The sequence below is a fragment of the Sinohyriopsis cumingii genome, chromosome 6, assembly GCF_028554795.1.
Source record: "Sinohyriopsis cumingii isolate HCF-2022 chromosome 6, ASM2855479v2, whole genome shotgun sequence".
Lineage (NCBI taxonomy): Eukaryota > Metazoa > Mollusca > Bivalvia > Unionida > Unionidae > Sinohyriopsis > Sinohyriopsis cumingii.
Window position 1 is genome coordinate 97,455,684 of NC_142966.1, and position 18,221 is coordinate 97,473,904.

An 18,221-nucleotide genomic window follows, 5' to 3' on the forward strand; every position below is an offset into this window, starting at 1 on the left:
AAGACGTTTCAGGCTTGCACACAGATGATTTTACGAGTAGTTCAACACAATTCCCCAAAAAGGAAAACAAATAGCTAACACCGCTAACTGACTGATGTTAAAATTTCAGATTGACCTAACACCTACCTAGCGCAGTAAGTCCTATATATTTTTTTTTGCAAGTATTGATACAGTGCAAGCGATTTTCTCCTACAAAAAAAGCGTTCAGGCGTAACTTGGATCAATTTCAGAAAGGTCTATGCATACTTTGTGAGCTTTATTGCCAGGGTATATGTGACGTCAGGAAGACACGAAATAATTTGATGCAGATTTTCAGTGGGATTTGCGAATGGGTATAAATTCCAACAACTAAAGTCGAGGAGCAGAAGGAGTTCCTTCCCTTGAGTAATAATATTTTATTGATGTCCAATTCCTGGTGTCACCCGAGATTTATATTATGTCATTCACATGAATTCACAATGGATTAACAATGAACGTGGCTAGATAAAAAAGACTGGATATTACAGATGCGAGAACATGGCGAATTTGACTTAAATGAAACCCCATAATCAAGAAATTGCTATGTTTAACTCACCGTATGTTATTTTTGTTCCTGTTAATTTGTCAAGTCTCCCTCACCTCTATTGGCATTCATTCATTCATTCTTGTTGTTGTTGTTGTTGTTCTTCTTCTTCTTTTTCTTCTGCGGACAGCGTTCAAACAAATTATTTAGCCACATTCATAGACAACAGAGGCTTTCTGGATATGTAATTATGTTCAGTTACTGGGTTCTTTGTTTCTTTAGATGATAGCCCTTCATAATCTGGAAAGTTTGTCCTCTATGATCTTTATTGCTCAATAAGAAAACAGTGCTTTAGGACGAAACGTACGGAGACTGTAATTTCCGAAAACCTTTTCTTTAACTTTCGTGTCAAAATATAATACTTGTGTTATTGCACTGCGTTCCCATTCTATTTTTTCGAAATCACAGGGAGTCTGACACAAGGCTTATATATTTTGTGCAATGTTGACAAATTAGTCCATTATTGAACTACCTGTGTTAATTGCAATAATAATATGTGCTTTGCTTCATTGTATTCAATAACTGTAAATTTAATAACTCACTTCGAAACCGACAAAGGTGCGCAAATGTATATTCCTCTAAAACTTTCCGCACCAGTTATTAATGAGAGCTTTATTTTACATATTAAAAATAAAATACGTTACCAATGATAGGAGGATGACCCTTTTGAAGCTAATGGCCATTTCAGAAACATTAATTCTTGAAGGTTAATAGTGATTGAACACTATAATATACCTTTCAATATACAGCCAAAAATAAAATAAATTCTTGTTAGCAATTTAAAATAGTTTCTTGACTGTTAATTATTTTGTACTGTTATAAGTTCATACCTGCAAAACGAGTCAGAGAGTTTTGATAAAATAAATTGTTTTTCTTTGGCATATATAATTCAGAAAGATAGTACATTTTTAATATTTCAATCATAAATTGTAAGTTCGACTTATTTGTTGTTTTATAGGCAAGATATAAAAAATATATTTCTGAATCCTATAACTCAAAATCAACGAGAATAGTGGTGTAATGAGTAACATCTTTTCTCTCAAACTAACTGTTAAATAACTGTTATCGTCATTAATCGTACTAATTTCACACATTTTCGACAAAAGACATAATGATATAAAATTATGATTTTCAGGTTTTCGTTCTTGCTTACTGCCTCATTATTACTACACTGCTAAAGTGTATAATATCAGTCAATACACGTTCTGTAAAAGATAAGAATTATAGCAAATTTAAAAAAACTACTTGAGATCCTTGCAGGGAAATGGAAGGCAAGTTTCGAGGATTAATGGCTGTCAAACATCATAGGATATATGTTACTGTGTATTTATATCTCCATTTATAGCTTTTATAATAAAACTATCCATCCTTAATCTGAACTTTTATGCGACAGGGTCTGAATTGCAAGATCTATATCATTTATAATAGAAACAAATTTTGTCATATTTCAAACTTGAAGTGAATATTTAAGAAAGACTTGTCACTAAATGCAGCGATCAGGTATTCCCAAACCGTATAGTCAGGTTGAAGAGTCGGATATTCCCAAACCGTATAGTCAGGTTGAAGAGTCGGATATTCCCAAACCATATAGTCAGGTTGAAGAGTCGGGTATTCCCAAACCGTATAGTCAGGTTGAAGAGTTGGATATTCCCAAACCGCATAGTCAGGTTGAAGAGTCGGGTATTCCCAAACCGTATAGTCAGTTTGAAGAGTCGGGTATTCCCAAACCGTATAGCCAGGTTGAAGGGTCGGGTATTCCCAAACCGTATAGTCAGGTTGAAGCGTCGGGTATTTCCAAACCGTATAGTCAGGTTGAAGAGTTGGGTATTCCCAAACCGTATAGTCAGGTTGAAGAGTCGGATATTCCCAAACCGTACAGTCAGGTTGAAGAGAGCTTATCTGTGAATACAGTATCAACCGTATTTTAATCATCGATGCAGGGAATCGAGAAAATAAACAACAACAGCAGCAACTATAACAGCAAGGTAAACAAGCTTTACGGAGATGAATAGAGATGGAACTGCATGATTTTTCGCACATATTCTTTACACTAATATTTTTCTTACTTTATGGTATGGGACATCGCAACAATTCGAGTGTATGCACATTGTATAATAGAAACTTAAACATTCGTTTGCAGAAGAGTCGACCATTAGAGTGAAATGATCACAACTTGTAGAATCATTCTTCGACGTTCTCTGTAATCTGTATGATTAATCTTATAATTTACGATTATTTATCCTTCGTATTTCAAGGAAGGATGCAAACTCTACAAATATATCATCATAAGACCCTAGCTGATTACATTTCAATGACAAGCTAAAAGGCTTATTCCTAATGATGACGCCGTCCAGACAAATTATTTAGAGGTACGTTTCTTCATCATGAAGATTATGAGGGCAAATTGGTTTAACAAAGAAACCGTTGCCTTCTCATATAAACGTGGACATATATGAGCTTTTAAAGATTGTACTGTTAAAATGCCACGGTATTTTAGCAAAATCTATTTCATTTATAGTTATTTTATTTAAGTTATGTACAGATATTTGCCAGATATTTAATTGAAATAGAAACATAAATAAAACATTCAGGTTTGGCAAACCTCTCTCCCCCCTTTCTTTTCATACATCATTTTCTTGGTTTGATATTTACATATTCTTCTATTTCTATCCGTTAATTACGTACCTTAATAATAAATTCATCTTATGTCACCATATGTTTAATTTAAAGCGAATTTCTTCACAAATGCAAATAACAGCATTTTAAAGATTCGTGATAATTTATTTATTTTTGCTTAAGTATTGTTCACTATTGTTTCCTATGTAAAAAATATACGATCAATAAGCCATTATCTAAGAGTCATCTTGCCTTCCCTAGGGTTGTCTTATGCATGCTCAAGCTTACAGAAGAGAAGAATTTAATATCTGAATCAAATGAAAAAGGAAAGCTTCTTTATGATAATAGCAAAAAGATATTTGTTTTAAAAACTTTCTAAATGACTCTAGAAACTTACAGAATGAAATATTTTTAAAAAAAAAAAATCACTTCCCACAAGTACGAAAGCTAAAACACTACTATATACTTATAGAAATGCGACTTGAAGTTCCTAAACAGTGGCACAAGTTACAGAGACAACAGTACACGGTAGATCGCTTTCTTGTTCCTGTACATACTGCTTATACAATTCTCACTCAACAACAATTTTCAACATGAGACTCATGGGTATTTTCTTTTACTTTTATCTCAGTTGGAGAATTCAGTGATATTTCCCGTGATTATTTTCGTTTGTATAATTATTGATATTGGGAACTGCTGTTTTATCTTATTTAAATTATATCTGGTATATGCATTAACATATCAAGCTTGTTTGTGTTTTAGATGTTAACACACGTCAGATATGTATAACTTTGTCTTAAACTATTACGGATATACTCTAATATGCATTCCAGTCAGTCGATTTATTCAGATGAAATCATGAAGTACTATCTTTTCTGTTACTTCCATTACTTTTTCCACAATACACAAGTCATCAAATCTTGGGTCTTCTGTCTCCTCGTTCACTTTTAAGCGTAAAGTACATATTTTCTAATTTAATTCCATCCATTAATCACTGCATTTTGTACAGTGGGCATTTCCTGCTAGTGGACAGTTTTATGTGTTACCACTGAACGTGTTGCATTGTCGTTTGTCCCTTAAGTTGACGAACCACTGACATCTTAGCGTTTTACCCATTCCCATCATTTTCCTTCGGCACATTTCTTTAAATATTGTCGATTTTCATTCTTTGTTTAATGGCAATAAGGGCGTAACGGATATTTAAATATTGTATTCAAGGTATATCCTCAACTCTTTTCTTCCATGTTTGACTTAATATAATAGATTCAAAACAATTGTTTTCTTTTTTGTTTGTTTCGACTGTACATGACGTTAGCTATTTCTCTCTTTTTCGTAACTATCGGGTAAAGTACAGACTACTGTATAAGAGCTACCTGTTTCTCTCCACTGTAATTTACACAAAGAGGATATGTAGCACCTGAACCCTCCCAGACTTACATTTTAACGTTATTATGGTGTTTGTACGTTAGTGAAACGATTATGGCTATTTGCTCATTCAATCTATCAATACTCGACCAGTATACTGAAAACTATCATCCCACTCCCCCAAGAAAAGGAATACAGACCATACCTGCGGATGAACCCAACTCAGTTTTAGATTTCTTTCTTTTTAGAGTGCAGATTCGAACAGCTCGGCTAGAGAAATGTACACACTTTATCCAGCCTCCAGAACTACGAGATAACACTAAGCATAAGTGATCACCTATACGACATACATCGGAAATAATACAATGTCTAGTAACAGTAATATGAACTACCGGAAGACGAATTAAAAAGTATGAAAACCCACCAGAAACATGAAATAAAAAGAACAAAGAAGATAGGAAGTAAGAGAAAAAAGGAAAAGAAAGAAAGCAAAATATACCGGCAACAAACTACTATGAAAAATTAGCATGTACAAATATAAGAGGAAACTTAAAGAGATAGTAAGTTTTATGATTACATTTTGAAATACGAACATTTTATAATTAAATAATGAAGTGCTACATTTAAGAAATATACAACAACGAACAAGCAGAACACCGTCTCATTGTCATGAAAATGGTTTAACGCTCGGTATTTATGTTTAGAAAATATTTCACTTATATTTAAAAAAGAGGATACTCCACTGGAAACAAACAGTTGCATACCGCCATTAAACATTTTCGATAACTATAATTTAAGAATGGAAGTGATGACTCGATGCATACATAAAGGGCAGAGATAAATTATGTAGATAATTTAACCGGAGAAATATGGTTTGGTTTGGTGCTTCTTATAAATGACTTCTTTGTCTGGTGTCCTATTTTTCTCTCATCGAATCCATAATGTCGGGCTAATCTTCTTGTTCGTGACAGTGTCTGCGTGATACCCGGTTTGCTGCATTAACTTTTCTATTCCGTGCTCGCTCTTCCTTGCTTTCACCTTGAGCTACTCCCTTTCTCATAACAGGGCCATTTCTGTGTAGATACAGTGCAGGCCACACAACATAGGAAACTTCTGGCCCCGTTTTAGTATACGGCACATACTTAGTTTGGTCGAAAGCTGCTTCCTTGTCGCAGAAAATGTACATCGGTGGGTCTTTAATGCACATCAACCAACATATCCTGATGCACTCTTCGATAAAACGGCTACAAGCAGCAACTTCTGGTTCACCAATTGTTGACATGAGTATTATTTGTATTTCCTTAGGATCAAAGGACACAATTAATGAAATTGCAATATCATATGGACAAATTTCATATAAATGAAAAGTGAGTGATATTTAAAGAAAGATCATATTCGATGAACTTAACGATTAAGGAATGACTCTTAAATCGTATAAAACCTAAACTGCTAAGTTCATGTAATATTAAGTTTTTATTAATGCCCCATCCTAAACAAAACAGCAAAACAAAACAAAACAAAAACTATAATAACATTATTTTAAGAAATTGCTACATCTGTAGTGTTCGTCACCATATTATGAAATATATGACGAAAACAAACGAGATTTTTATACAGTGGAACGAAATGTCCTTCTGTTATGAAGATATCAAAATAGTTAACTTGGTCTACTGAAGTGTCATTTTGCTTGGATACAAAATGATAACTTAATAGTCCAAGGTGATTGAGATATGGCTCCTCAGTCACGTGAGTAGTAAATGGGGTGAGATTAGCGACAATGGGAATTAGCATTACAGAGACCCCTGGGTCAGATTAGCGACAAGGGAAATTTAACATGGCGAAAAATCGTGGGTCAGATTAGCGACAAGGGAAATTAACATGGAGAAAAACGCTGGGCCACTTTAGGGACAATGGGAATTTAACATAGAGTTTGGGTCTGTCTAGGGACAAGGGAAATTAACATGGGGAATAGAGTTTGGGCTTTTGGGATTTTTTTTTTTTTTTTTAAAAAGTTTTTTTACATTTAAATTTAAATTTAAATTTAAAAAAAAGGGGTAGGCAATGGAAAGGCTATCTCTTTTCGAGAAATATGGCTGGCCCTGAAAAGGGCCTTTGGGTTTTCTTCTGCTTCTAGTTTCTTCTTTTTCTCCACCAAGTTCTTATTTTATCTCCAACACTCTTTCTCTTCTTTTCTTTCTTTTTTTTCTCCTGCTCTTCTTTCTTCTTCTTCTCTTCCTCCTCTTCTTTCTTCCTCTTCTCATTTTCTTCTTCTTTTTCAATCTTTTCGTTCCATTTGCTTATTCTTATTCTTTCCTCTTCATCCTCCTTCTCCTTCTTTATCTCTTTCATGACACCACTAATCTTGTCCTTTACCTTTTTTAAGTTATTAATTTCCATCTTTACACGATGGGGACTATAGGAATAATGGTCTTCAACCAGTCTTATCAACATCTGCTCCATCATTCCTAAGTTGTCTAAAACGTCTTGTAATGTTTGTATTTTGTCCATTTGGTTAGAAGCCATCTTCTTTTTTTATTCTTTGCAGAATGGTTTGAACGACGAATACTGTGGGTTCTTATACTTAAAGCGCGTACGTGAAGGAAAACATCCCCCTAAAACGTAAAATTGATCTTACCTAGATCATGACCAAACAACGCGCGGACGTGAAGGAAAACATCTCCTACTTTTTCATTTCATATAATAAAACCCAAACTATACTCTCCACATACGCTAAGAAACAATAAACAAATCCATAATCTACTATCCACACAATCGTACGTGAGCGGGTACAAACACAAACACACAAACACAAACACACAAACACATACGCTAAGAAACAATAAACAAAATCCATAATCTACTATCCTCACAATCGTACGTGAGCGCTTACAAAACCCAAACTATACTCTTCCCATACGCTAAGAAACAATAAACAAATCCATAATCTACTATCCACACAATCGTACGTGAGCGGGTACAAACACAAACACACAAACACAAACACACAAACACATACGCTAAGAAACAATAAACAAATCCATAATCTACTATCCACACAATCGTACGTGAGCGCTTACAAAACCCAAACTATACTCTCCACATACGCTAAGAAACAATAAACAAAATCCATAATCTACTATCCACACAATCGTACGTGAGCGGTTACAAAACCCAAACTATACTCTCCACATACGCTAAGAAACAATAAAGAAACCCATAATCTACTATTCACACAAACATACCTTAGCTCTTACAAGCACCAACACACAAACACATACCCTCACACTATCTTAGAAAAGAGTTAGTGTTTATATTCACACTACTCTACCTACACATTGGCAAATTGATGGTTATTTCTTTTCTAGAGTATTGGGTAGCCCTGAAAAGGGCTGTTTTTTTGGAACTTCATGGACACCTGGTTAATGGTGGCACCTTCCAGGCCTGGTGCCACAAACACATCTTATCCCCCAGTTACTTTTTACTTTTTTGGGGGAGAGAGCAGAGGCAGGATATGTCGCTTCAGAATCCCAATTTTCGCTCTCTGGGATTCTGAAATTTATTCTTCTTCTCTTCTTTTCCTTCTCCTCCTCCTCTTCTTTGTTTCTTCTCTCCTCCTCTTTGTATCTTCTTTCCTCTTCTTCTTCTTCTTTATATCTTCTCTCCTCCTCTTCTTTTTTTCTTCTTTCCTCCTCCTCTCTTATCCTTCCCTCCTCCACAATGGCTTCCGCGGCCAGTTCATTCAACAGGCGCCTGGCATATTCCAGATGCACATGAAGTTCCAACAGTTTAGACAGTCTCGTGTTCATTTTTGGTGTTGATCAATCAACAAAGGTAGCTAGACTGCCCAGCGAGTTTCAATTTATAGTGAAAGCGCGGACGTGAAGGAAAACATCCCCCTAAAAAACATAAAATTGATGTTAGTTAGTTAGTTAGTTAGTTGGATTATAGTGGTTTTCGTTCTTTTGAACATGTACCACTTTTTTATTCACGCACTGCGTGATTTTTAATTACTCCTGGGGGAAGGAAAAGGAGCCTCATCCCCCAGGCTTTTATGTACTCAAAGAGTACTTTTTAATTTAGCCACTCAGGTGTAGGACTAACTAGTCCTTAACAACCTGACTGAAAGGCTAATAGACATGAGTGGGAATAGTCACACCACACACTCGTGTTTCTTAGTTGGATTGAAATGCCCCAGGTGTCAAACCAAGCAGTATGTGACTCCCGCCACGATTGGTCGGCAGCGATGAGGTCACATTAGGACACCCGGTCTTGTGGCATTGACGAAGTGGCCCGCTTTTTTGATATCATCAATTGCCTTTCCCAGTCCGATATTCCGGTAGACAGAGCCTTCCTTTTTTCCACTCTGTTTAGGTGGTGCAGGTTCATCAGCTTCATTGCCGCTGGATGATGATACTTCCAGGGCCGCTGCCAGCGTGGAAGTTTCAAATTCTTCAGTGTCGTCTGCCAACATTGCCTGGATTTGGCTGAGTATGTTAGTAGAAATAGCTGTGGAAGCTTGATTTAAAAGTTCAGCCAGATGTTGTTTAAGAGACAAGGAGACGGTTAGGAGTATTTTTTTTTTTTTTTTTTTTTTTTTTTTTTTGGTTTTCTTTTTTTTTTATTCATGAATTCCTTATTTATTTTGATTCCCTATCTTATTGGTTTGGAATGAAAACTTGTTTTATGGTTGTTTGTATGTTATTATGGAGTCATGTTTTAATTAATTCCTATTTTCCTATTTTAATTTTTTGTGGCCTTAATTGGTTTTTATTATTCGGGGTATGAACGGCTGTGTCAGTTTGTGAACCTACGAGACCTAGCAGGCCGTCATAATTCCCAAACAGTGATTTTGTAATATTCGTCCTTAACTGGTTTTTATTATTCGGGCTATGAACGGCTGTGTCAGTCTGTGAACCCACGAGACCGAGCCGGCCGTCATAATTCCCAAACAGTGATTTGTTATATTTTTAACTGGTCTTTGATTTACTTTCTTAGATTTTTTTGAGTAGATTGGATTCGTGTATAAAACTTATGATATTTTTGAATGTTAGATTAATATTGGGGTTTGTGTTCATCAAGAATTCTGGGTATGTTGTAGGGGATCCAATTTTATGCTGTTTAACTTTAAACTTAGCCCTTTCTTTTTCAAGTGTATGGCAGTTGTTAAAAATATGCTCTATGTCTTCTGGGACCCTGCAGTGGTAGCAGTTAGGGTTATGTGGTTGTGGTCCTATGTACTGTCCGAAGCTGTTAGCCAGCTTGGTTTTGCCCGTGAGTATTCTATTTATGAATTTTTGTTAAAATTGATGTTACCTACATCATGACCAAAAACAACAACGCGCGGACCTAAAAGAAACACTCACTCACTTTTTTATGCTACCCATCACTATTTTAAAATTTTTTATAAATCACTTCATTAGACTATCCACATACGCAAAGCAATTCAATCTAACTCCAAATATACACCTCAAACACCAAAAAAAACCATGATTTTAATCTACTATTCATACCAACTTACTTAAGCACTTACTAACACACAAACACATACCCTCACATTTTTTAAAAAAGAGTTAGTGTTTTTTTTCACACTACTCTACCTACACACATTGGCAAATCGATTGTTATTTCTTTTCTAGAGTATTGGGGCAGCCCTGAAAAGGGCTGTTTTTTTTTGTTTGCTATGGCATTCTATTTTTTAGTTTCTAAGAATGCGATGTCCTCTGAGGATAGACTTTCTGGCGATAGGTCTGCTTCTTCGGAAAGAAAAGAAGAACTCTTTGGTGTCGATACGGCAATCGACAAAGCCTCTGTCAGGTTCAGGTTGCTGCTGCTGTTGCTCTTGTTGTTGTTGTTGCTGCTGTCTCTGAAGTCTGTACTTCTCTGTCCATTCTTCTTTTTCCCTGTTCATTTCTTCTCTGAAGAGCTCTTCTATCAGGTCTTCAGTGATTTTTAACATTCTCACATTCTCTATTTCTTCTGGCTTCGGTATCAGACTGTGTCTGACCCTATGCAAATTCACGTAGGCTTCGTTGAGTTTAGCTAGTTTGGAGGACATCTTCTTAGGAGGATGAGTCGACAATGGATGGTTAGACTGGAAACAACCCGGTTCTTAAAGTTAAAGCGCGGACGTGAAGGAAAACATCCCCCACACGGTTTTTGAGTCGCAACGTTTAGTGAGTGTCATGAGAGGGATAGTAAGAAATGAAAGAGCATCAATCCAACATTCTTATAGCTAAACAAAAGACAAAGGCATTTTTTTTCAAAACACAACATTTTTTATTCAAAAATCACTTAACACTAAACAACAACTCTAACATTTTTAACAATAATCCAACAATATAACATCAAACAATTTTTTTCAAAACACAACATTTTTTATTCAAAAATCACTTAACACTAAACAACAAGAACTCTAACATTTTTTAACAATAATCCAACACTAAAAGTTTCTCCACTAGGTAAAGAGGGATAACAGTCTTCCATGGTTTCTAGTAATCTAGGATGACTTCTCTCAAACTGTTGATTTCTATGGTATTATCGAATTCTGCATACAGGATGACGTTCACCGTTTCATCAGGGTCTCGGTCTTTAAACTGAATTTCCACACGAATCTGGCCGGATTTTATAGGGTAGAAATGTCCCTCGTCGCTGCCTTGGTCTGGAGTGAAATCGAAAGCCCACAAAGCGTAGCCTCCTGCATAATCCTCGTACGTAATACCGTGACTGGTATTGGTTCCTAACTGTCCGGTGGCTTCGTACAGGGACAAGTACAATCTCAAGTAATTCTTCTTGGTAAAGTCAGGTTCGAAAGGTCGGGTACACAAGGTCTTGCTATCGCGACTGACTTCGATTTTGGACACGCCAAAGTGTTGAAAGTAGAAAGGATTTTTTTCGGCAGCTCCGTTGAAGGCTGTATTCTCGACGATACCAACGATCAAACGTTTGGGTAACTGTCCTTGGAACAGATGATCTTCGATCATGGATCGCTGTCCCTTGGGAATGGTGAAGGTTTTCACTTCCACGCGTCGTATGGGATACTTGGCGGTCGTTCTACTCAACGTCTGACTGATATCGTTTCCCACTTTAGGTAACACTTCCACACGGCGTACGTAGAGTCTGGCTTCTAGGATTTTGGTTTTGTAACCGTCACTATCAGCCATCAAATGGAAAGCGGCACTGCTACGATTCAGTCTCAGGCGGACATCCACCCCGTTCAGCAAATACTTTTCTTGCAACCACATGTCCAAATGCAAACGATCCATCAGTTCTAAACTTGTGTCGGCTCCCGTGATTCTCTTTCTTCGTTCTACAAATCCATCATTGTTGTCTTTCTTTTCATCAGTTTCCAATATTTCAAACTTGGTAGGTTCGTCAGCTTCCCATACCACACAGGCATTGAGATGAGTGTTCTTGGCATCTATTCCGTACGTCAAGAGATTTTCCAGGTAGGCACGATAAGGGTAAGTATCCATGCTGCTACTGACCAGTTTGTTATTCAAGTACAAGTCCACTCCACTGAACAAGGAATGCATGAAATTGTTGACGGGAGCTACTGCTTCATCGTCTATAGCACCTCCAGTCTTATCTAGAATTTTGACTTTCAGGTACAAGTAACTGCTATTCAGATCGATGTAATCTTCGGGCTGTCCTTTGATTTCAAACTCGATGGGAGCGGAATCGGTCAGTGAGGAGACGGGGTGAAATTCCACCCACTGGGATTCTTGCATGGTCATCATGGTAGGGGGCATGGCAAACAGATCCAGTTCCGTCTTGGAACAAGCGCAAGATTCTCGGTGCATCATTTTTTTCTCTCTTTTCTCAATAATCGAAAACGTCTAAGTCTCGAACGGTTCTTCTTTTCTTGGCCTTTCTCGCTTGAAGTCTGGTGAAAGGGTGTTTTCTTCGTCGTCTCTTTCTGCCTTGTCCTTGCTGAATGCCTGACTCGGTAGCGTGCAGGGCATTTATAGGTGTTTCTCGTTGGCCTAAAATGTCTTTGCCCGTTTGCAGCAAGACATTTTTGCCTGCCCTCATGAAGGCTTCTTTAGGGTTTTGTTTGTCGATGATGACATTTTGGAGAAATTCTTTGCCTTGCGTCAGTGCCGCATCTTTCAAGGCGTGCAATCCGCGTGTCACCATCGGTTTCAACACCGGGGCCACCGAACGAAAGGCCGATTTTAACATGTCTCCTAAGCCGTGTCCTCGCTGTCGAGCAACCCCTCGGTACACTGGATACATGACTTACTTACGAGTCGTGAGAGAACCGTTTTCGAAAATGGAGTTTCACCGTGACTTTTCCTTTGGTGAATGGAATATTTTGTCCCAGATCTCCTTTTATAGCAATGTTGACCGTGTCCAAATACGACTTACTGACAGGCAAATAGTGAGGATGTACAAATTCGCGGTGGACGTGGTAAGTGTTTCCACCTTCCTCGTCAGCGTTCGTGGCAGAATCTACTTTGAAAGGAATGACACGCAGTAACGGTACGGAGGTGTGTCCCACCACGTTGTACACCACCACATCGGAATACACGAACATCAAATTCAGTCCTTGGTTCAGTTCTACCGGGGCACGAAATAACTTGCTAAAAGACTCGTTGTCGTAAACGATGGGTAATTCGTTTTTCTTGAGCATGGCCTTTCTCATGTCCATGTCTCCGCCCAACATGTCAAACAATTCAGGACAAAATAAAATGGACACGATTTTACTTCGTTCAAATTTCATCAAGAAGCGACGAGCTGTTTTGTGGTACTCCATGGTGACACTTTTGTTGACATGCTCCAAAGCTTTCAGAAACACGACATTAAACCTGGAGGCTATGGTGCTGACCAAATGTTGACCACTAAAATAATAGCCTGGGGGAATGAACAAGTGATAGGTGGTGTACTTTTGTGTACGGGTTTTCTTGTCATATTTGACATTGCTATCCATCCACTGTTGCATTTGCTCGTCATGAACTTCCACATCAAAAAAATTTTGATTGGGAAGGACATTGAGGACTTGGGTCGGGTGAATCATTTCTAATAAAGCCACTTCCCAATGGGCTTCGTGATCTAACTGGATGGCTTGAGGTAATTTGGCCGTGTAACAGCACAACGTGTTCTTGGGAAACACCTCCATGGAACTGTCACTGGGTAAAGTTAAGTAAAATTGGTTTTGGTGACTCATAATTCCAGAGTTCTGTGGCTGTCCGAGGGGATATTACTGGACGTCAGAGGCGTGTCTCCGTCTAAAATGGGGTTCTGATTGTGGTTGAAGTGGTGACTGGCACTGGCACTGGACACAAGGTTCCCGGGGTTCCCGTTCGAGGAGAATTTCAGGGAGGGATTAGGAAGCAGGTAACCGATGCAACTGCTCAATAAAATGGTCCACAATTGTTTGTCTCCTTGTTGCAAACTCAAATTGGCGATGGCTGCCCCGATGACACAATACACCACGAAGATTTGGCAGAAAAAGACGATTTGCGTTTTAGGCACACGTTCTCCACACCACACCCACAAGGGTTGTTTTTGTAAATCTTGCACAGAAGAACTAGGTGAAGGAGGAGTGGTCGACGTAGCTGCGTCTGCTGTGTGAAAGGGCATGATGGTCACTTCTTTTTATAGTCGATGACTTGCGAAGCGTCGATCCAAGAATCAAAACTGGGTGGATATCCTTTCCAACGCACTTTGACTTCTTTGACACGTCGTTTGCCCACTTTACGTTCTGTGTTCGAGAATGCTTTCGATGTCGTACACGTCGTCTTCTTTTTTGGTGACACGTTGTAACTCGGGCAAATAAAACGTTCCTTTGAGCACTTCTCCGTTCATGTCTTCCAATTTATAGACGGCAGGATGACGGCCATGCACTCGTCCAGTGACGCGAAACAATTCGGTCGTCCAGTTAGGTAAGTAACCTTTGTCGAAAGTGCGTTTGGTTTTGCCAATGCGCACCCAATCTCCTACGGCCAACATTCCACTTTTCTCGGGGACAGCCCTCGTCGGGGACGTACCAAACAGACGCTCAAACACCAACACTTCGTTGTCGGGAGTCACGTCTTGCGGGGCACGTCCGATGCTTCGATGGTAAGATTGGTTGTACGCTTGCACCAGGTGCGGTAAGATGTCGATGTACTTCAGAGTGTGGTGATGCGTAAAATATTTCCACATGCGTTCTTTCAAAGTGCGTTGAAAACGTTCCACGATGCTGGCTTTGGTTTCGGGATTCTCGGTGGTAAAAAAATGAATGTCACGTTTCTTTAATTCTTTTTGGAAAGCTTGGTTCAGAAATTCGGTGCCTTTGTCCGTTTGCCATCGAAGAGGGTGACGACCGCTTTGTTTCAACACCCGTTGCAGGGCTCGCACTAACTCGCTGCTCGATTTGGAAGTCAAGGGCACGACACAGGCAAATTTGGAAAAGACGTCGATGACACAAAACAAATATTTGTAGCCACGATTGTAGCTGGCCAAATGAGAGACATCGGCTAAATCGGCTTGCCATTGATGATCGATGCCTTCCACTCGGGTGCGACTTCTGGCAAACTTGCGTCGAATGGGTTTGTGTAAAGTGTAGGTAGCTTGTTCTTGTAACCATCGTTGCACTTGAGGTAAACGGAGACTTTTCAGTCGCGTTTTGGCAGCACGATACAATTTTTGAACTCCTGCGTAACCTGCAGGATGGGAGGGATCGTAGTAAATGCTGGCTAAGACTTTTTCCATTTTTTTTTGTGTTGGTTGGTGTGTTAATAAGACACCCACTCTTGGAGGATGCTACTCTTTTTCTCTTGGGGTATTTTCTTGGATTGCAATGCTTTGCGTGTGCGGCCAGCAATAGGTGTCGAAGAGGAGAAGGATGTCTGAGCGGGGGATATCGGTTCTTGTTTCACTTCTGTCTTCACTTCTGTCTTCACTTTCTTTTTCTCTTGTGAGGAAGAAGGGGTGGCCATCATCTTTTTAATCCATCCAATTCTGGAGGTAGGTGGTGTTGTTAACTTGCGTACTTTTTCTGGTGGAGTTTGAAACCCTTCCTCTTCTTCTCCTTTTTCTGTCTTGGTCACGGGTACTGGTGGTACTGGTACTGGTACTGGTACTGGTACTGGTGATGGTGCTGGACTTTTCATCAAGGTCTTAAAATCTTTCAGAGTGGGTAGAGCTGTTTCGTCTAAAGCTTTCTGGTGAAAGAGTTGCAGTCTTGCAAGAGTTGACCGTACTTTTGCGATTTTTCTGTTTCGGACAAATCTTGGCGATCCATCAAGGACTGCAATTCGTGTTGTAACTGGGACATCTCGCTCAAATGGGGATTGGGAGGTAAATGCGGGGTGCGTTGTTCTTGCCACCGATGGTATTCCATCCATCGTTTGTAAGGCACTAAAGCTAGTTTTCGTCCTTCCATGGGGTTGTCAGGGGTCGATTCTGATATCTTGGGACTTCCGAAGGCCTTTTTATCTTGCTCCCACCAGTCCTCCCAACATGGTTCCCAAGACTCCTTTCAGTATGGGGCCTAACAAGAGAGGTAAAATACCTCCACGTTGCACTAACATCTTCTTTTTTTGACGAATGGGAATTTTCTTTCAAACCATTTGGCGAAGAACGTGACGATGTTTGCTTAAGCATTGTTTCTGGTGTTTGGACAAAGGGATCGTGCCTTTCAAAACGTTCAAACAACATTCGCACACGGTATCGATGACCTCTTTGGAGGCCGTTTGAATGAGTTTTTTCGTAGGGGTGGAGAAGCTTTGGACAGGACAGATAACATGTCCCCATGTTTGGCTAAACGTGGTGGCAGTCCTTTCCTTTTCTTTCCTTGGGGTTTTCTGGAAGGTGACATCTTTGAGTCTTCAGGAGCACCGAAAAAACACTGATACCCGACTTGGTCACAGGCCTTTTTTATACTGGAACGCGTCGCCACTGATTGTCTTTACGTCGTATCAGTTTGAGGACAGGCATGACACGTCGTGCAGGGGTACGCAACGGACTAAATCGAGCCAGTTCTTGCTTGGACAAATCCAGTAAACTTTGTAACATGTCCGATCTTTCTTGAACTTTGATTTTGGGAGAAGGTACTTTGTGAGCAGCAGCCACTGCCACTAAATTGGAAGGTCCTGCCACTGGGGAAGTTCTTTTGGGGGTCATCAACGGAGAAGTTCTTGGTGTGATCAACGTCTCCAAGTACTCTTCAGTTCTGGGTGTCATTAACGGAGAAGTGGACAAACGTGAAGCTGCCGGAGACGCAGTCACCGCTGTGGCAGGTCGTGGTTTGCGAGTGTAAGGTTGCGTCCTGGCTGAAGTGCCTCTCTTGCGACTAGTTTTCTGTGGACTTTTCTTTTTCTGGGGGCTTCTTTTCTTTTTCCGGGGTGGTGTCTGGTCAGAGGAGGGTCCTGCCACTGGAGAAGTTCTCCTTGGGGACCTGGTCTTTTTCTTCTTGGGGCTTCGTTGGACTTTTGTCTTGGGTATAACTTTGGGGGCATTAGGATCCCATCTTAAGAGTGAGCGAATGATGACCCCTCCTAGAGTACCGCTCCCTCCAGGTTTCAAAATGATTTGTTTTTTGGTTTGAGTGTCGATGCGGAGATCGGCCAGTTGGACCAAAGCGACTTTGTTTCGATCGAAAAAGCGTTTGGTTTGATGAGGAATCTGAATGATTCCTTGGAGTAATTGACGTGCCGTCACCGTGAACCATCGTAAGACTTCTTTGAGACTAGCTTCTAAGACACGAGCTCGTGTTTGTGGATCTTTTTCTCGACTGATGCCATACAAGGCACGAATCAATTTGACGGGAAGATGCGACTGAAGGGACGTCATGTTCGCACTGAGAGTGAGACAGACGAAAAAGGGTCTGAGGTTTTTATAGATTTTTTTTATGGGGAGTGAAATGAAGTCGAGGACGGAGACGTGTACAGGACAGGCCCTCCGTCTTGGCACCAGTGGTGAAACAAGTGGGTACGAAATCGCAAATCCTCGGGAGTCGTAGGTTTCAAATCGACGAGTAAATAGGCGTGTGGAGTTTGAGTGGCATCGTCGTACGCCTGAGTCAGCCAAGGCGTTCCTAACTATTTGGCTAAGACTTGCACTTGCGATTTATCTCGGGGGCTTTTAAACAAGACCACGTAATGCGCATTGAGACTGATGGTGCGATGGGCTTTACTTTGTTGAAACAAATTTTGGGTGATGTAAACGACACTGGCATTACGGTGATGCCCTTTGCGCGTGAACCACAGTTTAATTTCTTCTTCGTCTTCTCCTAACATGTCGTCGAAAATGACCAAATGGGTTAGACGGGAGTCAGAGACGATGCCATCGTCTTCTTTAGGAATGCCTTCCACAAACACGATGGAATCGCCTTGACTTTCTCGCAAGAGGCTGTACGCCGATTGCCACTCTTTGTAACACCACACGATTCGTTGAGGGGGCCGATCGATCAAATGATGTTTATGTTCGATCAAACGTTTGACGAATTCGGTTTTGCCTGAACCGCTAGGTCCAGCAATGAGCATGTTAAAGGGATGGCGAAGATACAAAGCCTCCCAACTGGCACGATCTAAGTGTTCGTCGATGACTTTGACAGTAGAGGAAGAGGGAGCAGAGACAGCAGAGGTAGCCATGGTGTGAGAAATGTCACTTGTGACAGGAAAAACAAACAAGACAAGAGTTTATATACTTTTTCAGAACACGTTTATTGAATGTTTCAAACATGAATACGAAA

At 39.8% G+C, this 18,221-nt stretch overlaps 1 protein-coding gene across 2 annotated transcripts in view; it reads right to left on the minus strand.

Moving 5' to 3' along the window:
• Positions 1–5,097: 5,097 nt before the first annotated feature.
• Positions 5,098–18,221, minus strand: part of LOC149797512 (uncharacterized) — a 42,700-nt gene continuing 29,576 nt past the window's right edge. For both annotated transcript variants that reach the window (XM_089962349.1, XM_089962350.1), the window contains exon 12: positions 5,098–5,843. In XM_089962349.1, coding sequence (XP_089818475.1) covers positions 5,493–5,843 — 351 coding nt within the window. In that variant the 3' untranslated portion in view covers positions 5,098–5,492. The remainder of the gene's footprint in view (positions 5,844–18,221) is intronic.